Below are 25,440 nucleotides of genomic sequence, written 5' to 3'. Positions count from 1 at the left end.
ATGGCTTGCGTGTGACGGGTTCATGTGGAGTTCATGTGATGTGGGGGGGTGAAAAGGACACGCGAGGCCCGGGCCTATCATACACTGACTGACCATCCATCGGGGAAATGGTTCAGTGGTTCAGTGGGCGGTGACGTTATTGCTACGTGCTGATCAATAGACTCTATCAGACAGTAGAGATTTAGCGATGAATATTTGGAATATGACATTTCTTCTATGTTGGTCTCATATTTGTAAGCCAAGCTTTTTTTCTGCAGAAGAACAGTTTAGGTCAGGGGTCTCAAACACGTGGCCCGCAGGACACTAGTTTGAGGCCCCCGCCTTGATATGAAAGTTTAATGTTAGTGCGGCCCGCGCAAGTTTGATATGGATGCTGTATGGTATCATGTACCCAGAAAAAAATTATTACGTTTGATTCATGTTCATGTTAAAGGTTAAATAACTGTTAATAGTTATCCTCCCTATCCGTGTGGAAGTGGTAAGTTTTTGGCTATTTAAGTTTAAAGGAAATAACTTGAAGGCTACCGTTTAGGTCAGGGGTCTCAAACACACGGCCCGTGAGCCAAATGTGGCCCGCAGGACATTAGTTTGAGGCCCCCCGCCTTGATATGAAATTTTAATGTTAGTGCGGCCCGCGCAAGTTTGATATCGATGCTGTATGGTATCATGTACCCAGAAAAAAATTATTACGTTTGATTCATGTTCATGTTAAAGGTTAAATAACTGTTAATAGTTATCCTCCCTATCCGTGTGGAAGTGGTAAGTTTTTGGCTATTTAAGTTTAAAGGAAATAACTTGAAGGCTACCGTTTAGGTCACTAGCTCTCTAGTTTGCGAGTTAGCGTGTGTCTCAAGACCCTGCAGTTGCGCAATATGTTGTAAATAAAAAAAGTATAAATGTGACTATAGTCGTGTTTTGTCATGTCTACAGGGCTCTAATAATGCTTTGTTCATTTTAATCTGAAAAAAATAATTTGTCTACCCACCAACTATATGACCCCTGGTTTAGGTGAAGAAATGTATTTCAATTATTAATATTTTTTGCTGTAATATCTTTTTCAAGTAGTTTAAAGTTAAAGTTTAAAGTGTTGTCTTAATGCCCGATTACAATGTTTAATGTTTCATTCCCTGGGGGCTTCAAATGGTCCCCAGGCTGCCATTTGGACACTCTTGCTTTTATGTATGGAACCCTGGACAATATTGGGTACGAGTACTGCTAGGAATATCCCCCCCCCCCCCCCCCCCAACTATTGTTCTTTTGGAAATCTATTCATTCTCTTTGAGCAAAGGAAACCAATATGAAGATGCTGGGTTGCAATACTCGTTTTCGCCACAGTGTGGCAGCAGTGGCGAACTGAGACACTTGAGACCCCGGATGGGCGGACACTTAAATAGATGGCAAACAAATAGGATACTTCCTGAACTGCGACTGACGGCACGTGCATCCTTACCAAAATGTCAAACTTTATTATTGTTAATAAAACATTAATATGGCTGACGTGACCAAGGTAGAGTACAAATACCGAGCATGTTAACACCCTACGGTGGCAAATGAGCACGAACTCTTCAAGAAAACACCGGTATGGAAGTCGAAGGCGCCAATGGAGTGACAGCAGGGACGGCCAATCACGCGTTAGCAAGAAAACAGAAGAGTCAATCGATTAGCTTGTGGGCGGTCTAAAGGGGAAACTTGCTTCATTTCGAGCAGTCGTCTTCCGCTTGGTCCTCGTGCTTAGGTTCCCAAAAGTGGGGTAAACACAGGGGCGTCGGAGAGGGAGCGAAAGTTAAATTCCCATAGATAAAATAGTTTTGCTATTTGGTTTTCCTTTTAAATATAGTCAGAATACGCGTACAACAACCTCTTTTAGTGGGCAGTGACAGTTAAAATATTCACATTGATCAAACTTAAGCTTAATTGACTCACCACCCCCGCTTCATTAAATGGTTTAGTCCACTACTACTTTAAAGGTGCTTGTTGCCTGTCAGTTTCTAGTCTCACTCGAATTAAACTTTTCTGTTAGTGCTTCGTAAAAATTAGTCCGGGAGTCAAAAAAGGAAAAAGGTAATAGAAGAAAGTCAAACGACAATGGTGTCAAAATGTGTGTGACCTGTGTTGTTTGTAGCCTTGCCGGTGTCGTGAAATGAACCTGTTAGCTTAATGTCAATTAAAGAAGCTGGTGAGAGTGTTAGCATGTTGTGTTAGCCTACATGTCGCTCCTTTTTAACCAATATTTGATCAACACGGGTAAATATTTAGCATGTGTTATTAAATCAATGTCCCTCTAACCTTTACCAGATTTATCAACAAACGAGTCAACAGCAGCCAAGTCCCCTCGTAACTTTACACCTACCTGTGAATAAGGTGAGTAACACTGTGTTTAATGACGTCACTAAGTATCATTGCAGGCAGTCTAGGCAAATTCAAGCCATTTATACGGAACATCAAAGTGAAATTATAGATATGTAGGATGATTACTTATCTATTTATCAATGTGCATGTGAAACTTTTTATTAAAATGTGACCATACTAAAAATTACACATTTTGACCTGGAGTTACTATACAATTAATGTACCAATTAATTGTGTTTTTATATTTATATTTAATATTTTTTGTTTAAGTGTGGAGAAGTAGGAGCTACATTGTACATGTTGGAAGGGATACTGACTGTAAAAAAAAAAAAAAACATTTTTAAGTTTTCCCACAAGGCATTCCATCTGAATCAACCCATTCAGTGCTGCAATGACGTCAGCTTCCCTCTTTTTGTTTTGGGCCCGCCAGCTCCCTCTGATGGACAGAAGCAGCATTTTGGCTGCATTTTCTATGCTCTCCACACCAACACTATAAACACTATACATTTTTTTAATATAAAACTCATATTGATACATGTTCTTAGATTTCTGAGGTATAGCGTTTGAGCGTTAGTTGCTGTGTGATGAGTTAACTGAATAAGACTGTTATATTGAGTATATTGAGGTTGACAAGCTCGTTTTATTGTAGCTTTTGATTGGCTCTTGTCAAATAAAGAGCTGACTGGTGCTCATGGACCCGTGAGAACATGTTTTTTATTTTTGGAAATTTTGTTGGTTTGGCTGGAATTTAAGATATATTGTGACATTGGTTATGGTAATGGTTTTATTTCATTTGAACATGCATCAGATTACAATTGAATGCATCCCATAATCAGTTCCCAGTTCTACATGTCCAAAAGGAGTAGGAAGAAGCAAAGCTTATTAAATCCTACCCCTCCATCTGGTACTTTTACAATCAGTAACTGTTACATTTGTTCACTTCCTGCTTTCCTAATATAGTTTAAGTTTTTTTTTGTTTTTTTTTTTATTTTGTCAAATCAGTTCCCAGTTCTACATGTCCAAAAGGAGTAGGAAGAAGCAAAGCTTATTAAATCCTACCCCTCCATGTGGTACTTTTACAATCAGTAACTGTTACATTTGTTCACTTCCTGCTTTCCATAATACACTTTAAGGTTTTTGAATGGTAAAAACTGCAGGAAAGAATAAGCCTTGGCTACCAGCTGTTCTGCAAATGCATAAATAAGACAAAAACACATTTGGGCGTTTAATTTTTATTACATATCTGGTCATTGATATTGTAGAGAGCCGAGTTGTGTGCTAACAGTGAATCCAATTTAACTTCACAGCTTAACGCTTCAGGTTGAATTGCACTTTTAGTAGCACACTCCTTCATTAAAGAGATGGAAGTGAAATTTCGCTGGCACATAAACATCCTTATGTGACATAACAGGAAGAAAAAAAAAATTACACACCCCAAGAGTTACATTTAATATACAGAATCATATAAGAAATGACACCACACTGACCCTGCCAAAAAAAACCACCATTAACAATCAAAAGAGTGCTACAAATGCCAACAATATTCTCCTTTTAAACCTTCATCTACACATTACAGCTCTTTGGATTCCAACATCTCTGATTTCAAGTAGGACACGTCTTCTGGAAAGCATTCATAATAGTAAAGCAAGCTCAAAACATTAATTATATATTTACCATACTACTGAAAATCTAACATTTGAAATAACATAAAACTGTATTTACAATACAGTTTTGTATACGTTTGCACACACACAAGCGTTAAAGAGGTTGCAGCTGGTGTGCACAGGGAGTAATCCAGCACAGAGATATTAGCCAAAAAGCTTCACATATATGGCTTAGATGACATCTTGCAGGATTAATTTATTTACATGTAACTATGGGCAAGTAAATCCAGGCCTGCTAAGGCAACAGAAGTGATGTAGACTGCTTGCATTTCACCGGAAATAAATTCAAAACCTCGTTCACATATTCCATAAATTACATTTTGGATTCTGTTTTATTTTGTCAAGTATTACAGTGCAATAATAATAATAATAATAATAATAATAATAAGAAGAAGAAGAAGAAGAAGAATGATACCAAACAGTCACTGCTACTTTATGGATGTAACACAAATAAATAGATTTCAGCTTATTCAAAACATCTTCAGAAAATGATAAAGCTCATTTACAAAACTCTTATGCGTAAATGTAAACCAAGACGGAACAAGCAAAAAAAAAAAAAAAAAAAACAAGTAAGGCGATGATGAAGAAGATGAAACAAAGAAGAAAAGGCGTGCAAGCTTTTTTTTTTTTTTTTTTTTTTACTTTGGAGGCAGCGGGTTGTCGGGGGTCGTTGGAGATGTGACTTCTTTGTAAAAGTTGTCAATCTGCACTTTGTACTTTTCTGCTACCGCTGGTCGTTTCAGCTTCATGGTGGGACCTGGAACGGTAATATTTGAGTCACATATGGATGACGTATGAAGTATTTCAACGTGCGTCGTATGGGATAAGTGGGACATATAAAAAAAATTACCACTTTGCCCAAACCTGACACATACGAAAGACGCATGTTTGCAGTGGTTAATAGGGATTATGTGTTATTATGTGTGATACTGGCTACATTGACAGGATTGGATATCAGAAAAAAAACACATAACTAGGGATGTCCGATAATTGATTGGTACTCATAATTATAATTCTCCAAATAGATAGGAAGAGAGATCAGGCTATGCATTGGTTTCAGAACCCTGGTGTGTTTTGTCCCATAGAACAACGGCACGGAACGGAGTGAGCCCTTTTTGTCAGTCATACTGGGTGGGTGGAGGCGGGGCCGGTATCATACACACAGAGTGCAATGTAGTAGAAATTAAATTAGTAATTCATTTTCTACTTCTTATCCTCACGAGGGTCGCGGGGGTGCTGGAGCCTATCCCAGCTGTCTTCAGGCGAGAGGCGGGGTACACCCTGGACTGTGCAGTCCTGGTTCAGTATATTTTTCATCAAAATAGTAGTCATGCTAAAATGTTGTGTTGCTGCTGGATGTTCACAGTATCCGAGTGATACTGTTGTGGGGGTGCTGGAGCCTATCCCAGCTGTCTTCGGGCAAGAGAGGCGGGGTACACCCTGGACTGGTGGCCAGCCAATCACAGGGCACATATAGACAAACAACCATTCACACTCACATTCATACCTATGGACAATTTGGAGTCGCTAATTAACCTAGCATGTTTTTGGAATGTGGGAGGAAACCGGAGTACCCGGAAAAAAACCCACGCATGCACGGGGAGAACATGCAAACTCCACACAAAGATGGCTGAGCGGAGAATCAAACCCGAGTCTCCTAGCTGTGAGACCTGGCAAAACAGCAACAGAGTCGACTATAATGGGTAATATGAATGGAAAGATGACTGTAGGGGTGTTATTTCATGTCTAGAGGGCTCTATAAATATTCATTCATTTTCTACCGCTTATCCTCACGAGGGTCATGGGTATGCTGGAGCCTATCCCAGCTGTCTTCGGGCAAGAGAGGCGGGGTACACCCTGGACTGGTGGCCAGCCAATCACAGGGCACAAATAGACAAACAACCATTCACACTCACATTCATACCTATGGACAATTTGGAGTTGGCAACAGAGATGGCCGAGGGTGGAATCGAACAGGGGTCTCCTAGCTGTGAGGCCTGTGTACTAACCACTTCTCCACCGTGCAGCCATATTTTCATGTATTATGTATATTTGTTTGACACCCATAATAGATATATAGTTTTTTTTTAACCATTTTCTCATATAAAAAGAAAAAAATGATCAAATTTATCCCAACATCCACTGGATTTTGGTAACAAAAAAGATTGCCCACCACTAATTATTAATATCAGTATTAATATGACACATATAAAGTGGTATCAGGATATCCCTAATATTTATGTACTCACCCAGCTCCCCCCCAGCGATGGAAAAGTCTTCCTCCAGAATAAGCCACTTCTGGATGCGTTGAGCGTTAGAGGTAGCTTTCTCGTTCACGCGGTTGATCCCTTCCTGGATGGCGGCGTTGATGGCGCGATCGCGGCCGCCCGCGATGTCAGAGACCCGCGTGGCCTGACTGCCCAGTTTCTTGCAGATCTCCACGGCCTCTGGGGTGAGCTCGTCCAGCGGGGCGGCCGTGTCAGCGTTCACTTGGCACTGGAGAGGAAATCAGGACTTTAGATTCTATTCGGTGACTGTCCTCACAAGGTTTCACAGAGGGGGGATGCTGGAGCCTATCCCAGCAGGCTTTGGGCAAGCTTTTAATTATGTTTTAGCTGGAATAAAAATAATTAAAAGTCTTAAATCAGTCATAAAATAAGAACAAACAGTATAGAAAATGGGCGGTACGGCGGTCGAGTGGTTAGCGCGCAGACCTCACAGCTAGGAGAACAGGATTCAATTCCACCCTCGGCCATCCCTCATCACCCTCCACCAGTTTGCATGTTCTCCCCGTGCATGCGTGGGTTTTCTCCGGTTACTCCGGTTTCCTCCCACATGCTAACATGCTAAACATGCTAGGTTAATTGGCGACTCCAAATTGTCCATAGGTATGAATGTGAGTGTGAATGGTTGTTTGTCTATATGTGCCCTGTGATTGGCTGGCCACCAGTCCAGGGTGTACCCCGCCTCTCGCCCGAAGACAGCTGGGATAGGCTCCATTTTTGTTATTTCGATTTAATAGCATTTGTCCAATCAGATTTGAGCTTCCGTGTGTTGCCAGGGCCTTCAGAATCAGTAGTGCTGGCCCATGCCACTTAAACTACGGTATATTAGCAATGGTGCTTTTTTTTTTTTTAACCCAGTGTTTCCCAACGAGCTGCACGTTAGACAAGTGGTTAGTGCGCAGGCCTCACAGCTAGGAGACCCCAGTTCAATTCCACCCTTGGCCATCTCTGTGTGGAGTTCTCCCCGTGCATTTGTAGGTTTTTCCCGGGTACTCTGGTTTCCTCCCACATTCCAAAAACATGCTAGGTTAATTAGCGACTCCAAATTGTCCATAGGTATGAATGTGAGTGTGAATGGTTGTTTGTCTACATGTGCCCTGTGATTGGCTGGCGACCAGTCCAGGGTGTACCCCGCCTCATGAGGAAAAAGCGGTAGAAAATTAATGAATGAATGAGTATAGAAAATGTAAGAATGGCTTCCCTGGTGCTCTCATTGGGTCTTGTAATGTTACCAATCAACCACCAGATGGCAGTGCGAGCTCATGACTGTGCTTTGCTTCTCTAATACAAACATCTTATCTCGGAGACGTTCTATCTGTCATCAGATTGTATCTGATGACTTTCAAAGCAAAGTTTATATAGCGTGTTAGTTGTTTCATGTTTGTTCATACCTTCACGGTGAGCAGCATGGATAGAAACTTCTTCTTGTCTCCTATCAGCATGGCGTTGCTTATCAGCGGCAAAGCTTCCTTGATCGCATCCTCGATGGGGACAGGAGGGATGTTCTCTCCTCCCGCGGTGATGATCAACTCTGAAATGTAAAAAATATATATACATGTTATCAACTTTATATACAATACATATCAACAGGATGTTTATTATAGTTCATTCATTCATTCATTTTCTACCGCTTTTTCCTCACGAGGTTCGTGGGGGTGCTGGAGCCTATCCCAGCTGTCTTTGTGCGAGAGGCGGGGTACACCCCGGACTGGTGGCCAGCCAATCACAGGGCACATATAGTCAAACAACCATTCACACTCACATTCATACTTATGGACAATTTGGAGTCGCTAATTAACCTAGCATGTTTTTGGAATGTGGGAGGAAACCGGAGTACCCGGAGTAAACCCACGCATGCACGGGGAGAACATGCAAACTCCACACAGAGATGGCCGAGGGTGGGGAAAGACAAAATAAGAAGCCAAAAAGTTACCACTTCCACACAAAGTAGGAGAACTCATTCATTCAGTCATCCATTTTCTACCGCTTTTTCCTCACGAGGTTCGCGGGGGTGCTGGAGCCTATCTCAGCTGTCTTCGGGCAAGAGAGGCGGGGTACACCCTGGACTGGTGGCCAGCCAATCACAGGGCACATATAGACAAACAACCATTCACACTCACATTCATACCTATGGACAATTTGGAGTCGCCAATTAATTAACCTAGCATGTTTTTGGAATGTGGGAGGAAACCGGAGTACCCGGAGAAAACCCACGCATGCACGGGGAGGACATGTAAACTCCACACAAGAATTGAACCCTGGTCTCCTAGCTGTGAGGTCTGTGCGCTAACCACTCGACCACTGTGCCGCATTTATTATAGTTATAGGCTGGAATTGCATTGCATTATAAACAGCGATGCTCAATGTCACATCTAAGATGTTTAGTGGTCTTCTCACGGCTAATTCTTACATGGTAAAACGACGCAAGCTACCTTCTGAAATCGCAACCGTACCTTTAATTCTCCCGGTGATGAAGAGGAATCCATTCTGGTCACGTTTGCCGAGATCGCCCGAGTGCAGCCATCCCTCCGCGTCGAGAGCTTCCTCTGTCTTATCCATCATGTTGAGGTAACCCATGAAGATGTGGCGACCCCAGAAGCAGATTTCGCCGATCCCGTCTTTGTCTGCGTTGTGTAGCTTCGTCTTGCATCCCGGGAGCTCCTTGCCACAGCTGCAAGACAAAACCACCACATTTTAACTCGGGAATTATTATTCCGACGACAGGAACACAAGGAACCAAGCAAATACCTGGTGAGCCAAAAAGCATCTGGGATGGAGACGGTGTGAGGCCCGGTGCTCTCGCTCATGCCGTACAGCTCGTACAGTTTAATGTCCAGGCTGAGGAAGAACTCCAGAGTGTCTCTGGTAATGGGGGCGGCGCCTGTGTAGCACCTGTGGCAGCGGTCCAGACCCAGTGCCTTGCGCACCTTCTTGAAGACTAGCTTCTTAGCTATTTGGTAGCTCAGCGGCGTGTGATCTGCTGCACTGCTTCTGAAGACCAAGAAGGTGCAGACAACACGTCACACATCAAAGTCAACTATAATAGGCTCCAGCTCTCTTAATAAAGACAAACTGTATAGAAAATGGGCGGCATGGCGGTCTAGTGGTTAGCGCGCAGACCTAACAGCTAGGAGACCAGGGTTCAATTCCACCCTCGGCCACAGCTGAGATAGGCTCCAGCACCCCCGCGACCCTCGTGAGGATAAGCGGTAGAAAATGAATGAATGAAATGAGTTCTCCTCCTATTTTGTGTGGAAGTGGTAACTTTTTTGGCTTCTTATTTTGTCTTTCCCCACCCTCGGCCATCTCTGTGTGGAGTTTGCATGTTCTCCCCGTGCATGCGTGGGTTTTCTCCGGGTACTCCGGTTTCTTCCCACATTCCAAAAACATGCTAGGTTAATTAGCGACTCCAAATTGTCCATAGGTATGAATGTGAGTGTGAATGGTTGTTTGTCTATATGTGCCCTGTGATTGGCTGGCCACCAGTCCAGGGTGTACCCCGCCTCTCTTGCCCGAAGACAGCTGGGATAGGCTCCAGCATACCCATGACCCTCGTGAGGATAGGCGGTAGAAAATGAATGAATATTTATAGAGCCCTCTAGACATGAAATAACACCCCTACAGTCATCTTTCCATTCATATTACCCATTATAATTGACTCTGTTGCTGTTTTGCCAGGTCTCACAGCTAGGAGACTCTGGTTCGATTCTCCGCTCGGCCATCTTTGTGTGGAGTTTGCATGTTCTCCCTGTGCATGCGTGGGTTTTCTCCGGGTACTCCGATTTCCTCCCACATTCCAAAAACATGCTAGGTTAATTAGCGACTCCAAATCGTCCATAGGTATGAATGTGAGTGTGAATGGTTGTTTGTCTATATGTGCCCTGTGATTGGCTGGCCACCAGTCCAGGGTGTACCCCGCCTCTCGCCCAAAGACAGCTGGGATAGGCTCCAGCACCCCCCGCGAACCTCGTGAGGATAAGCGGTAGAAAATGAATGAATGAATGACTTCTCCTCCTATTTTGTGTGGAAGTGGTAACTTTTTGGCTTCTTATTTTGTCTTTCCCCACCCTCTGCCATCTCTGTGTGGAGTTTGCATGTTTTCCCCGTGCATGTGTGGGTTTTCTCCGGGTACTCCGGTTTCCTCCCACATTCCAAAAACATGCTAGGTTAATTGGTGACTCCAAATTGAAGCACTGATATTAAAAAATTAGCACGTACTGATTCATCTTGCTCAGATTGGTCTGCAGACCCACATCTTTGGCCCATGCGGCGACTTTCCGCCGCACAGCGGAGGACTTGGCTCCGACAGACTTCATCTTCTCTTGCATCTTCTCCCAGACACGTGGCACGCCCAAGAAGGCCGTGGGCCGCACCTCCTTCAGGGTGTCCACTAGAGAGCCCTGATATGACACACGTGAACTTGTTGAAAGAGAATACTGTTTGCACAGAAACAAGCATGGTGTGTTCAAGACACACGAGGATAGAACTTTCATTTTCTACGTGAAATGAATGACTTGTTTTCACAGCTGATTCGGCACATGACAGCCGCCATAGGCTTCGTTGGCTGGGGAACTCACCTTTAGTGCGTCCGGGTCGGCAAAGTGCGTAACCCCACCGACCCTCATGTTGATCCAGATGTCCACCATCTGAGCTGCGATGTGGCTTAGCGGGAGGTAGCTGACCACCACTTCCTGGGACTCCGTGGCGTCCGTCAGGCTCACGTGGCGGCTGGTGGAAAGTGCAGTCCAAGTCATCTGAAGGGTAAAAAAAAAATAAGAATAAAAATAAGAATACATTAGTGTTTGTTTAAAAACGGCAATATAACATAAAAATGTCATTTAAAAAAAAAAAATATATATATATAATAATAATGTAAATATATATAAATTATATACAAATATATATAAAGAGACAGTCATTTCAGGAGAATAACATTATAAATAAATATAAAAAAGAAAAAGATGTTGCTAAAAAAATCTCAGAATATTATGAGACACAAACAAAACAATGATTAAAGTTATACTTTTTACAAGAAAAAAGTCCAAATATTACAGAACTAAATCCAGAATTTACAGGAAGAAAGTTGGAATAGTTGTAAAATTAAAACAAAACAATAGCAGAAATGGAAAAATGTAGCAATTTTTCTACAATAAACTCCAATATTATGAGGAAAATTTTAATTTTATGATCTTAATGAGGTTTTAAGTCGGGCTACAACATTCATTCATTCATTCATCGCGGGGGTGCTGGAGCCTATCCCAGCTGTCTTTGGGCGAGAGGCGGGGTACACCTTGGACTGGTCGCCAGCCAATCACAGGGCACATATAGACAAACAACCATTCACACTCACTTCATACCTATGGACAATTTGGAGTCGCTAATTAACCTAGCATGTTTTTGGAATGTGGGAGAAAACCCACGCATGCACGGGGAGAACATGCAAACTTCACACAGAGATGACCCGACGATGGAATTGAACTCGGGTCTCCTCGCTGTGAAGCCTGTGTGCTAACCACCCGTCCGCTGTGTAGCCCTGGTTCAGTATATTTTTCATCAAAATAGTAGTCGTGCTGAAATGTCGTGTTGCTGCTGGATGTTCACAGTATCCGAGTGATACTGTTGTGGGGGGTGCTGGAGCCTATTCCAGCTGTCTTTAAGCGAGAGGCGGGGTACACTCTGGACTGGTGGCCAGCCAATCACAGGGCACAAATAGACAAACAACCATTCACACTCACATTCATACCTATGGACAATTTGGAGTCGCTAATTAACCTAGCATGTTTTTGGAATGTGGGAGGAAACCCACGCGTGCATGGGGAGAACACCAGTGGTAACGTGTTGCGTGGTGCGGGGGTACAGCACGGGCTCAGGGGATGATCATGTGTGATGAGGCAATGGTGGGTTCCATTCGAGGTCTATGAGCATCCTCGTTAAAAAGCATCCATGCCAGACACATGCGACGTTCAATGACAATGCGGAACTCACGTTGTCGTGGCTGAGCATGACTCCTTTGGGCTGCCCGGTGGTCCCTGAGGTGTAGATGAGCGTGCAGCACTGATTGGGCTTCTGGCTGGAGATGATGTCATCAAGCGGACCGTCAGGCTCGTCGCATCCCAGCTTCATGAACTCAGCCCACTGCATCAACACACAATGTTGAACGTACTAATGCTTTTATGTATGGAATTTAAAGTATAACTAAAGCAGTGATTTTCAACCACTGTGCCGCGGGCACACTAGTGTACCTTGAGAAACCGTCAGGTGTGCCGTGAGGAATTATCCAATATCACTTTTTAGAATTAACATTTATTAATCATCATTTGCAAATATTATGTCAATAGCCATTGAACAGGGATGGAATATTCCTTTAACCAATCCGATTGAGGTATCTTGTACCCGCTAAAAAACGGAAATTTGTCAGGGTGCGTTCTTCTTCGTGGTGTTTTTCTTCTTCTGTTGTTTATTGGCGGTTGGCAAGCAGCTTTCGTGTGCATTAGCGCCATCTGTGGAACAGAATCTAAACCCTTCTATACGCCATTCACAAGTCCAGTTTTATTAAAAAAGAAAATATACAGTAAACCTCGGATATATCGGATTCAATTGTTCCCACTGGTTTTGTCCGATATAAGAGAAATCCGTTATATGCGTATACCGGAAAATGTCCGTTTTATGCATATATCGGATTTATATCCGGTATATGCGTAAATCGGATTTTATCCGTTATAAAAAGGCACTTCCTTGACTATGTTTCCAATGTACCTGGACGCGCAGGCAACGCTGCAAACGCTGCAAATGACGTTGTATAGCGGCCTGTCACGATTCGGCGAATCGGAGCGCCACGATGCGGCCATCCGATATATGCGAGGGAAATTTAATGGAAATGCATTGGAACGGGACTGGAGATTTTGTCCGAAATAGGCGAAATCCGTTCTAAAAAATCCGATATATGCAATGAATTTTTATTGGAAATGCATTACAGAAAAATCGGTTCTTTTTTTATCTGTCCGTTGTGAGCGAATTTCCGATATATCAGAGTCCGATATATCCGAGGTTTACTGTATATCTATATAAAACATGTCCTGAGTTTAATTATAAAATATTAGCAAGATTTAATTTGATCTTTTCCTGTTTAAATTTATCCCGGGTGCGTTCTTTCAGCGCATGCTCAGATATGACGTAACACGCAGATCCAGACGTTCTTCACTTTTAAAAATGGAGGCCAGCAATCGGCATTGGACTGCTAAGCAAAGTTTGTTTTTGATTCAAATTAAATTCCAAGACTGGACAGACGATAAACTGACAATACGGAGTTATTCCAACAAGTGAAAGAAGCCGGTATCACGTGATGTTGATGTTTACGTTTTACTGGGCATGCCCTATTGACTATTCTGGTTGATTTTCACGCCGCATGTAGACAAGAGATTGGAATATTCCTTTCTATGGATACCATTGTTTCCCGAAAAGGTCATTCGGAAAGAGAAAAACTCATCATGTAAAAAAAAAAACGTGGCTACTGTGGAGACTAGCATAGCAATGTAATATTGGTCCGTGTGGCAACACCTACCTTGTTCCTCCGATTAGACTTATTGATGCACGTGTGAGGTCATGTGACATTTTGTAACATTTTTGGTTAGTGATGTGACACAAGATTTTTCCAATGTAAAAAAAAAAAAAAAACGTGCCGTGGCTCAAAAAAGGTTGAAAAACACTCAACTAAACAATGTTGACTTACAGTGTAAAGATTTGGTCTTCTCTCTTTTAGTGCACCTTTGTACTGAATGATGGCTTTCAAGTGTGGCAGCTGGTCTTGCACCTAAAATGGGTGAAAATATGACTGGTTTAAATATGTAAATATATACAGAGAATAACCTTGTTATGTTTTTAATATTGAGACATTTTGTGTTTCGGTGTCGCACCTGAAGGATCTTCTGCAGCTGCTTGTGGTTCTCCACTACAAGAACGTTGGCCTTGCAGTTCTCTGCCACATACTGGCACGCCTCTGGAGAATTAGTGGTGTAGATACCCACAGCAAAGCCGCTGCGATGCAAAAAAAATGTTGCATTTAGAACATATTTACTTAAGAAGGACTTTGTTTTTTTTGCAACAAAGCAGTGTTGTTGCGTCACTATAAATCTATAAATGTCAAGGGAATTATGACACAAAGTGTTGCGTGATTTAGAGCCAAACTCTGCCCCCCCCTCCCCGGGCCTACCTAAAAGGTTGCGCAATTAACAAGCACATAAAAAAACCAAAAAAATGTTTAGTAAGCAGCTCACAAAGCCGCCCTTGTTCGATCAATGCGTCCTGTTCTTAGCTGATCTCGTGTCTCGCCACATAATAGTTGGAGAGTTGTGTCCAATCCTTTCCACTGATGGTCACATACTGAAAAACCAAAGGATGCAAGGGTCACGTTTATTTTATATATTTTATTTTATATATAACAAGTTTTTCTATTTCATGAAAAAATCTGCATCTCTTTGTAAAATAGGTAAAAAAAAAAAAAATGCAAACCAATCCTTGAAATTTATTCCCATAATTTTACAACTTCCCCCAATTTTTCTTTGTTTTGTTTCTCATAATATTGCTGATTTCGGGCCAATAATTATTGGTCTTGGTATTGCATTTAATGAGAAAGTCATCATTTTTTTCCAGAATAAATAATAAATAATAAAGTTGTCATATTCAGAAAACGAGGTTGTTGAAGTTATATGTAATGCTAATAAAACAAATGCTAATAAACTTATGAAATGACAGAAAATTTTAGTAGCAGATCAGAATACATTGAAATATTAAAAAAAAACATAAACAACAAAAAGTCGGAATATGAGAAAACTACAAATAAAGTTGTCATATTCAAAAAACTAGGTTGTTGAAGTTATATGTAATGCTATGACATTAAAGTCCAAATATTAAGAGAAAGTTTTATTCTAAAGAGGAAAAAAGTCCCAAATTTATGAGAAAAAACCTATGAAATTTTAGTAGCAGAGAGTTGAAATATTAAAAAAAGTATATTTCAGTATTTGTATCAACTTCTCTTTGCTCCCCCCTTCCATTTTTAACAGTAATATTATGACTTCCCTGTAAGATTTAGAATTTATTCCCATCATTTTATAACTTCCCCCAATTTTTCTTTGTTTTGTTTCTCATAATATTGCTGATATCGGGCCAATAATTATTGGTATTGGTATTGCATTTCATGAGAAAGTCATCATTTTCTCAGAATACATTGAAATATTAAAAAAAACAACAACAAAAAGTCGGAATATGCGAAAACTACGAATAAAGTTGTCATATTCAGAAAACGAAATTGTTCAAGTTATATGTAATGTTATGACATTAAAGTCCAAATATTAAGAGAAAGTTATATTCTAAAGAGGAAAAAAGTCCCAATTTTATGAGAAAAAACCTATGAAATTTTAGTAGCAGAGAGTTGAAATATTTAAAAAAAGCATATTACAGTATTTGTATTCAACTTCTCTTTGCTCCCCTTCCATTTTTAACAATAATATTATGACTTCCCTGTAAGATTTAGAATTTATTCCCATCATTTTACAACTTCCCCCAATTTTTCTTTGTTTTGTTTCTCATAATATTACGAGTTTATTCTCATAAAATTACATCTGTATTTTCACTTCTGCTGTTTTTTTTATTTCCTATGTAGCTTTCTCCCTGTATATTTTCTTCTCGTAATTATGACTTTATACCCGTAATATATATTTTTTTTACTTTATTCTAATAAACTTTGAAATTGAAAAAAAATACTTTTTTTGAAGTTGTAGTATTAGAAAAAACAATACTATTTAGAAAATAAATTCTATTATGTCAATAAAGTCTAAATCTTATGAGAAAAAAAACATGCACAAAACCCCCCAATTTTTCTTTGTTTTGTTTCTCATAATATTACGAGTTTATTCTCATAAAATGACATCAGTATTTTCATTTCTGCTGTTTTTTTAATTTCCTGTGTAGCTTTCTTCTTGTACATTTTCTTCTTGTAATTATGACTTTATACCCATAATATATATATTTTTTACTTTATTCTAATAAACTTTGAAATTGAAAAAAATACTTTTTTTAAGTTGTAGTATTAGAAAAAACAACACTATTTAGAAAATAAATTCTATTATGTCAATAGAGTCTAAATCTTATGAGAAAAAAAAATCATGCACTAAAAAGAAAGTTGAAATATTTGGAAAACAACAGCAAAAACGTGAGAAAAGACCAACGTTCATACTAATAAATTTTTTCACAAATCTGAGGTGCATTAAAATACTGTATACGCAACTTCTTTACAAAACATCCTTGCATCCTTTGATTTTTTTTTTCAGTATGTGGCCCACGGTGGAAAAAGTTTAGACTCCCCTGAACTTTTCCCACAACCTAATTTTCCAAAATTCCAATTTTATTTTCCTGATATTAACAAATGATCAAAGTGTGGCTAAATTTCCCTTTTATGTTTCCATCCATGCTGGATATACTTGTAATCATGAAAGGAGATAGTTTGTCGTTCAACTGGTTTCTGAACACATTATTTGTGTCATTATTAAGTCATATTTGATCAGCGAGGGAACATGGGGCTCACTTCACTGGTTTGACCGATGAATATACAACTCACCCTGCCAAAATGGCGCCAATGTCAGCGACGAACCACTCGACAGAGTTGAAGCCCAGGATACCGACGCCATGGAAACGTTGTAATCCAAGCTGCAGAGACACAAACACAACTGAATGTGCATGTATACTTGATGTACACTTATTGTTTAGTGTTTACTTACACAGTCAAATATGTCTTCACTCATCACTTCTAAAATAATATATGCAGCCGTAAATTAAAAAATTAATCAATTAATGTTGTTTCGTGGTTGACTATGCCTAATATGCCCCAAAAATGCATATTTCCGGAATACACTTATCAAAATATGAGTGTAAATGTGACTATAGGGGTGTTATTTCTGGTCTAGAGGGCTCTAATAATGGTAAAAAAAATTGTGTTGGGTCTGGAACTAATTAACCACAGGAAACGAGGAGTTTCTGCATACCCATTTCTTCTATGTCTTGTTGGTCATTTGACGGTTTCACAGAGATATTAATACTACAGTAAACCTCGAATATATCGGACTCGGATATATCGGAAATTCGCTCACAACGGACAGATAAAAAAGAACCAATTTTTCTGTAATGCATTTCCAATAAAAATTCATTGCATATATCGGATTTTTTATAACGGATTTCGCCTATTTCGGACAAAATCTCCAGTCCCGTTCCAATGCATTTCCATTAAATTTCCCTCGCATATATCGGATGGCCGCATCGTGGCGCTCCGATTCGCCGAATCGTGACAGGCCGCTATATGACGTCATTTGCAGCGTTTGCAGCGTTGCCTGCGCGTCCAGGTACATTGGAAACATAGTCAAGGAAGTGCCTTTTTATAACGGATAAAATCCCATTTACGCATATACCGGATATAAATCCGATATATGCGTAAAACGGACATTTTCCGGTATACGCATATAACGGATTTCGCTTATATCGGACAAAACCAGTGGGAACAATTGAATCCGATATATCCGAGGTTTACTGTATTAGTAAACAAAAAGCAGATTTTACATGTTTTTTTCTACATTATGCATTTTCAAGCATAAAAATGAACAAAAATACAAAGCAGTTGACGACACGAATGGTGAGTGTAGTATCCTACATTGGTCACTAGGTGTCAGTAATTGTTTGGTGAGACAAATGTGGCCCGCAGGACACTAGTTTGAGGCCCCCGCCTTGATATGAAAGTTTAATGTTAGTGCGGCCCGCGCAAGTTTGATATGGATGCTGTATGGTATCATGTACCCAGAAAAAATTATTACGTTTGATTAATGTTCATGTTAAAGGTTAAATAACTGTTAATAGTTATCCTCCCTATCCGTGTGGAAGTGGTAAGTTTTTGGCTATTTAAGTTGAAAGGAAATAACTTGAAGGCTACCGTTTAGGTCGCTAGCTCTCTAGTTTGCCAGTTAGCATGTGTCTCAAGACCCTGCAGTTGCGCAATATGTTGTAAATAAAAAGAGTATAAATGTGACTATAGTCGTGTTTTGTCATGTCTATAAAAAAAGATAAAGAATTATCTCTCAGAAAATACTTAGCAAAATATGTATAAATCAGGGGTCTCAAACATGCGGCCCGCGGGCCAAATGTGGCCCGCAGGACACTAGTTTGAGGCCCCCCCGCCTTGATATGAAAGTTTAATGTTAGTGCGGCCCGCTCAAGTTTGATATGGATGCTGTATGGTATCATGTACCCAGAAAAAATTATTACGTTTGATTAATGTTCATGTTAAAGGTTAAATAACTTAATAGTTATCCTCCCTATCCGTGTGGAAGTGGTACGTTTTTGGCTATTTAAGTTTAAAGGAAATAACTTGAAGGCTACCGTTTAGGTCGCTAGCGCTTTAGTTTGCGAGTTAGCATGTGTCTCAAGACCCTGCAGTTGCGCAATATGTTGTAAATAAAAAGAGTATAAATGTGACTATAGTCGTGTTTTGTCATGTCTACAGGGCTCTAATAATGCTTTGTTCATTTTAATATGAAAAAAATAATTTGTCTACCCACCAACTATATGTGGTTTCTTAAGTTTTTATTATTTGCCGTTTTATTATTATATTTATTGATTGATTTTCTTTATTCTTGATTTGTTTATTTATTTTTCATCCTATTTTGTGCATATTTTTGTGATGATAGCCAACTCATCTCTTTCAGAATTGATGGGAATTTTGCTATGTGGTGATCTTTATGAACCGAATCATAAAGATGGAGGGGCATGGTTGCAAAGAGCCATGCGGACCTCGTGGATGCTTCTTTGTTTATTTTGATTTTATTTACAAATCCTCCCTTTTTGGCTGTTTGCTAGCACATTTTGACGGGATCGCCCGTGTTATGGTTAATGGCTAAGAACAACAGGATGGTTCAGCACAAACCAACCAAGCTTCATGTTCCGATAAAGTGACCCAAGTGAAAATTAGGACTCCGGTCTCATCAGACTCCACATGACCCTAAATCTGTGTGTGTGTGTTGGGTTTCCAAATAATCATCAATGGCGTACTGTGAAGCTTGTGGCTCGGTATGACTGCATCATGCTGCGTTGCCGGGTTTCCCACATTGCCTGGAATGCCGTCACATGACATCAACAAGACGCTAAAACTCCATTCGTGAAGAAATGCCGAACAGGATTTACTAAAGGATTCATTGTAAGAACCAAATACGCCGCGGAGTAAAATGTTGGGATACATTTAAAAGATTATCCACAGTACACAAGTACTAAGCCGGAAAACCTCGCCAAGATCTCAACCACCCGGACTCGATGACTAAGCAATATTCATCAACAACATGATTACCTTAAGGAAGCTCTTAGCTGCTATACGGCAGGTATTGTAGTACTCCATGTAGTTCAGGGTCTTCTTCTGCTCGCCCTCCTTCCAGCTCAAAGCGGTATATTCGCCAAAATTCTTCACAGACGAAGCAAAGAGTTGATGTATGGTCAAAGGGGTCTCGGCGGCAAGACCGGAGTCCTCGATGCGAAGCTTGACTTCGCCGTCGCGCTGGCACGTCCACAGGTTGGACTGCGGCGCTGATGTGGCTTTCACCGACAGGGAGTCTGGTCGCTGGGCATTTACTGGATCACATGGAGACATCGGAAAGAGATATGAGCACCATGCTAGATAGAACCTTGAAGCTAACACACGATGGAACGGTCATTATCTGATGCGGCATAATAAATAGTATTTCACACTCGCTTAAATACCGTATTTTCCACACTATAAAAATCGACACTGCAATTTTATGAGTTCCAAAATCTGTAAAAATGTGCTACTTTGCTAAGTGCTACGCTTTATTGACACATGACATAATACGTACATAATACTGGCAATGATAAACCAATAAGAGAACATGATGTAATATGTACAGTACATACAGTACGTTTTACATACAGTATGTCAGCTACGCCGGCGGGCGAGTGGTTAGCACAGCTAGGAGACCAGGGTTCAATTCCACCCTCGGTCATCTCTGTGTGGAGTTTGCATGTTCTCCCCGTGCATTGCAGAGTTTCCTCCCACATTCCAAAAACATGCTAGGTTAATTAGCGACTCCAAATTGTCCATAGGTATGAATGTGAGTGTGAATGGTTGTTTGTCTATATGTGCCCTGTGATTGGCTGGCCACCAGTCCAGGGTGTACCCCCGCCTCTCGCTCGAAGACAGCTGGGATAGGCTCCAGCCTCGTGAGGATAAGCGGCAGAAAATGGATGAATGAATGAATGCGTTCTCCTATTTTGTGTGGAAGTGGTAACTTTTTGGCTTCTTATTTTGTCTTTCCCCACCCTCGGCCATCTCTGTGTGGAGTTTGCATGTTCTCCCCGTGCATGCGTGGGTTTTCTCCGGGTACTGCGGTTTCGTCCCACATTCCACAAAAACATGCTAGGTTAATTAGCGACTCCAAATTGTCCATAGGTATGAATGTGAGTGTGAATGGTTGTTTGTCTATATGTGCCCTGTGATTGGCTGGCCACCAGTCCAGGGTGTGCCCCGCCTCTCAACTGAAGACAGCTGGGATAGGCTCCAGCACCCCCCGTGACCGTCGTGAGGATAAGCGGTAGAAAATGAATGAATGAATGAATGAATATGCTCGGCTGCACGGAGGTCGAGTGGTTAGCGCACAGACATCACAGCTAGGAGAAACAAGTTCAATTCCACCCTCGGCCATCTTTGTGTGGAGTTTGCATGTTCTCCCCGTGCATGCGTGGGTTTTCTCCGGGTACTCCGGTTTCCTCCCACATTCCACAAAAACATGCTAGGTTAATTAGCGACTCCAAATTGTCCATAGGTATGAATGTGAGTGTGAATGGTTGTTTGTCTATATGTGCCCTGTGATTGGCTGGCCACCAGTCCAAGGTGTACGCCGCCTCTCGACTGAAGACAGCTGGGATAGGCTCCAGCACTCCCCGCAACCCTCGTGAGGATAAGCAGTAGAAAATGAATGAATGCGTTCGCCTCCTATTTTGTGTGGAAGTGGTAACTTTTTGGCTTCTTATTTTGTCTTTCCCCACCCTCTGCCATCTCTGTGTGGAGTTTGCATGTTCTCCCCGTGCATGCGTGGGTTTTCTCCGGGTACTCCGGTTTCGTCCCACATTCCACAAAAACATGCTAGGTTAATTAGCGACTCCAAATTGTCCATAGGTATGAATGTGAGTGTGAATGGTTGTTTGTCTATATGTGCCCTGTGATTGTCTGGCCACCAGTCCAAGGTGTACGCCGCCTCTCGACTGAAGACAGCTGGGATAGGCTCCAGCACTCCCCAGCGACCCTCGTGAGGATAAGCGGTAGAAAATGGATGAATGAATGAATGCGTTCGCCTCCTATTTTGTGTGGAAGTGGTAACTTTTTGGCTTCTTATTTTGTCTTTCCCCACCCTCGGCCATCTCTGTGTGGAGTTTGCATGTTCTCCCCGTGCATGCGTGGGTTTTCTCCGGGTACTCCGGTTTCCTCCCACATTCCAAAAACATGCTAGGTTAATTAGCGACTCCAAATTGTCCATAGGTATGAATGTGAGTGTGAATGGTTGTTTGTCTATATGTGCCCTGTGATTGGCTGGCCACCAGTCCAGGGTGTACCCCGCCTCTCGACCGAAGACAGCTGGGATAGGCTCTAGCACCCCCCACAACCCTCGTGAGGATAAGCGGGAGAAAATGAATGAATGAATATGCTCGACTGCACGGAGGTCGAGTGGTTAGCGCGCAGACCTCACAGCTAGGAGAACCGAGTTCAATTCCGCCCTCGGCCATCTCTGTGTGGAGTTTGCATGTTCTCCTGGATTTGTGTGAGCAGATGATGTGTATTGTTTCATAGTAGAATAAAGTCCAATTAAATTAAACTCACCGTTTTGCTTCCGTTGCCTGTTTTTTTTTGTAGCCCGCATGTTTTAGCATGCGCCTTTTTATAATACGGTGCGTCTTATGTATATGTTAAGTACAGAAATACCCCGTAATTGAGAGTGAGGAAAATATGTTAACTTTGTTTTGATGTTATCTTCATGCTCTTCTCAAGAAACAAAGTCGCTTTTCACAAATACTGTCTAATCTTAGCACATCAGTGATGATGGAAGAAGGGAATACAATGATGTCACAATGATTTTTTTTGTCATACACAATAATGTATTTTTAGCATATAAACTTTATCTTCTTTATTTCAGTGACAAGGTAGGTTTTTGCCCTTCTTTCAACAGGAGGTGATAGGGACTGAATTTCGTGTCAATAAATGGTAAAACCACGGGTGTCCTAGCATATTAGCATGTTAGCATGTTAGCCACAGAGTCAGAAGATGTTGGGGGTCTCTGTGTGGAGTTTGCATGTTTTCCCCGTATTTGCCCTGTGATTGGCTGGCAACCCATTCAGGGTGTACCCCGCCTCTTGCTCAAAGACAGCTGGGATAGACTCCAGCAAACCTGCGACCCTCGTGACAATGAGGATACATAATTTTTCCTCATATTACATTCATTCATTTTCTACCACTTTTCCTCACGAGGGTTGCGGGGGGTTCTGGCGCCTATCCCAGCTGTCTTCGAGCGAGAGGTGGGGTACACCCTGGACTGGTGGCCAGCCAATCACAGGGCACATATAGACAAACAACCATTCACACTCACATTCATACCTATGGACAATTTGGAGTCGCCAATTAACCTAGCATGTTTTTGGAATGTGGGAGGAAACCGGAGTACCCGGAGAAAACCCACGCATGCACGGGGAGAACATGCAAACTCCACACAGAGATGCCCGAGCGGAGAATCGAACCCGGGTCTCCTAGCTGTGAGACCTGGAAAAACAGCAACAGAGTCAACTATAATGGATAATATGAATGGAAAGATGACTGTAGGGGTGTTATTTCATGTCTAGAGGGCTCTATAAATATTCATTCATTTTCTACCGCTTATCCTCACGAGGGTCGCTGGAGCCTATCCCAGCTGTCTTCGAGACGAGAGGCGGGGTACACCCTGGACTGGTGGCCAGCCAATCACAGGGCACATACAGACAAACAACCATTCACACTCACATTCATACCTATGGACAATTTGGAGTCGCCAATTAACCTAGCATGTTTTTTGGACTGTGGGAGGAAACCGGAGTACCCGGAGAAAAACAGAGATGGCAGAGGGTGGAATTAAACCCTGGTCTCCTAGCTGTGAGGTCTGCGCGCTAACCACTCGTCCACCGTGCCGCCCATAATATTACATAATTTTTTATTATTGTGACTTTTTTTTGTCATTACGATATGACTCCTCTTGCTGTATATTTTTGACTTCATATTTTTTTTTACATTTTCTAAATATTTGAACATTCTTATGTTCAATTGACATTTTAACTTTTTCTGTAACCCGATTCTCCAAAAGATACAACTGTATTTGTCGTTTTGTTTTTGCTTCTCATATGACTTTTAATAAAATTACCGCTAATTTTTCCATTTTGCAGGCTACGAATGGCCCCCAGGCCGTACTTTAGACACCTAAACTCAACCATGGACCCCTGTAGGCCTGCTTTAGAAGAGATTAAAAAAGACCCAATTCCGTCTTGTGCGTTTTAATGAAACATAATCAAGTTGTCAACAGTATATAGTCATAAACCGTGGTACTGTATGTAGTATCTTCCTGTGCACACAGGAACTAAGCGATAAGCAAATGTATGCCCTCAAACAAACACAGCTGCGTATCGGTAAGCACTGTAGCGAGAACATGCAAGTCAATCTTTAATCTCTCAGCTGTGAAATACATTTAGTAAAAGTGTTTCATAACGTAACGCTCTTTTCCCTTGAACAAAGCCAGGAAAGAATGTCAAATGTCAAATTGACAGACAGGAAATGGACGTCACTTCCTTCAGGAAAAGAGTGGCTCCAACATGAAACCTCAGCCTAGTTTAGCGACTACTCTAAATCGCCTCCTGTGACCATGATGCAATGTAAAAGCGTTTTTTTCGTTGTGTCACCTGTTTGTGTGTTCAAGGCGTATTCAGCGGGGACCTTGACTGCGTTGTTGTGGCCGATCGTCTCCTCGTCCATTTCCGCTGAGAATTCTTCCTCGGAGGACTCACTGAGGTAAATGAAAGAGAAAAACATGTCATCAAAAGGGGGGGAGGGTGAAGTCCCAAGCGGAGCTGACACATCCTTGAGGAAAACCAGGCGCCGAAAAACGATCCTCTGCACAGAAACGGAACAGTTGGGAGTGGACTACCAAGACCATCACTACTATCCTCATTAGCTTAACCGCATCCTGTCAGTGGTACATCATTGAAATACATTCAATAATAATACAGATATCTGATTTTTATGATGATATAAGGCCAATAATTATTAGTATTGGTATTGCATTTAATGAGAAAGTCATCATTTTCTCAGAATACATTGAAATATTAAAAAAAACATCAAAAAACAACAACAAAAAGTCGGAATATGAGAAAACTACGAATAAAGTTATATTCAGAAAACAAGATTATTCAAGTTGTATGTAATGCTATGAGATTAAAGTCCAAATATTTAGAGAAAGTTCTCGTCTAAAGAGGAAAAAAGTCCCAATTTTACGAGAATAAACTTATGAAATGACAGAAAATTTTAGTAGCAGATCAGAATACATTGAAATATTAAAAATAACATCAAAAAACAACAACAAAAAGTCGGAATATGAGAAAACTATGAATAAAGTTGTCATATTCAGAAAACGAGGTTGTTGAAGTTATATGTAATGCTATGACATTAAAGTCCAAATATTTAGAGAAAGTTCTATTCTAAAGAGGAAAAAAGTCCCAATTTTACGAGAATAAACTTATGAAATGACAGAAAATTTTAGTAACAAAGAGTTGAAATATTAAAAAAAATATATTACAGTATTTGTATTCAACTTCTCTTTGCTCCCCCCTTCCATTTTTAACAGTAATATTATGACTTCCCTGTAATATTTAGAATTTATTCCCATCATTTTACAACTTCCCTCAATTTTTCTTTGTTTTGTTTCTCATAATATTACGAGTTTATTCTCATAAAATGACATCAGTATTTTCATTTCTGCTGTTTTTTTTATTTCCTATGTATCTTTCTTCTTGTACATTTTCTTCTCGTAATT

At 41.0% G+C, this 25,440-nt stretch overlaps 1 protein-coding gene and 1 long non-coding RNA gene across 3 annotated transcripts in view; one reads left to right on the top strand and one right to left on the bottom strand.

Moving 5' to 3' along the window:
• The first annotated feature begins 1,961 nt into the window (after positions 1-1,961).
• On the top strand, positions 1,962-25,440 carry LOC131129384 (uncharacterized). The gene is made up of 3 exons (XR_009129834.1): positions 1,962-2,061; positions 2,296-2,361; positions 24,328-25,440. It is a non-coding gene; the product is annotated as an uncharacterized LOC131129384 (long non-coding RNA).
• The window catches only part of acsbg2 (acyl-CoA synthetase bubblegum family member 2), a 35,182-nt gene continuing 13,307 nt past the window's right edge, over positions 3,566-25,440 (bottom strand). For both annotated transcript variants that reach the window (XM_058072906.1, XM_058072905.1), the window contains exons 3-15: positions 24,311-24,414; positions 19,677-19,954; positions 16,911-16,999; positions 14,212-14,332; positions 14,028-14,108; positions 12,284-12,433; positions 10,876-11,052; positions 10,517-10,698; positions 9,047-9,289; positions 8,752-8,969; positions 7,690-7,829; positions 6,263-6,509; positions 3,566-4,770 (exon numbers count right to left, since the gene is read on the bottom strand). In XM_058072906.1, coding sequence (XP_057928889.1) covers positions 4,652-4,770; positions 6,263-6,509; positions 7,690-7,829; positions 8,752-8,969; positions 9,047-9,289; positions 10,517-10,698; positions 10,876-11,052; positions 12,284-12,433; positions 14,028-14,108; positions 14,212-14,332; positions 16,911-16,999; positions 19,677-19,954; positions 24,311-24,414 — 2,149 coding nt within the window. In that variant the 3' untranslated portion in view covers positions 3,566-4,651. The remainder of the gene's footprint in view (positions 4,771-6,262; positions 6,510-7,689; positions 7,830-8,751; positions 8,970-9,046; positions 9,290-10,516; positions 10,699-10,875; positions 11,053-12,283; positions 12,434-14,027; positions 14,109-14,211; positions 14,333-16,910; positions 17,000-19,676; positions 19,955-24,310; positions 24,415-25,440) is intronic.

Source organism: Doryrhamphus excisus, chromosome 5 (genome assembly GCF_030265055.1).
Source record: "Doryrhamphus excisus isolate RoL2022-K1 chromosome 5, RoL_Dexc_1.0, whole genome shotgun sequence".
Taxonomy (NCBI): Eukaryota; Metazoa; Chordata; class Actinopteri; order Syngnathiformes; family Syngnathidae; genus Doryrhamphus; species Doryrhamphus excisus.
Note: the sequence above shows the minus strand (reverse complement) of the source record. Positions and strands in the feature narration are given on the sequence as shown.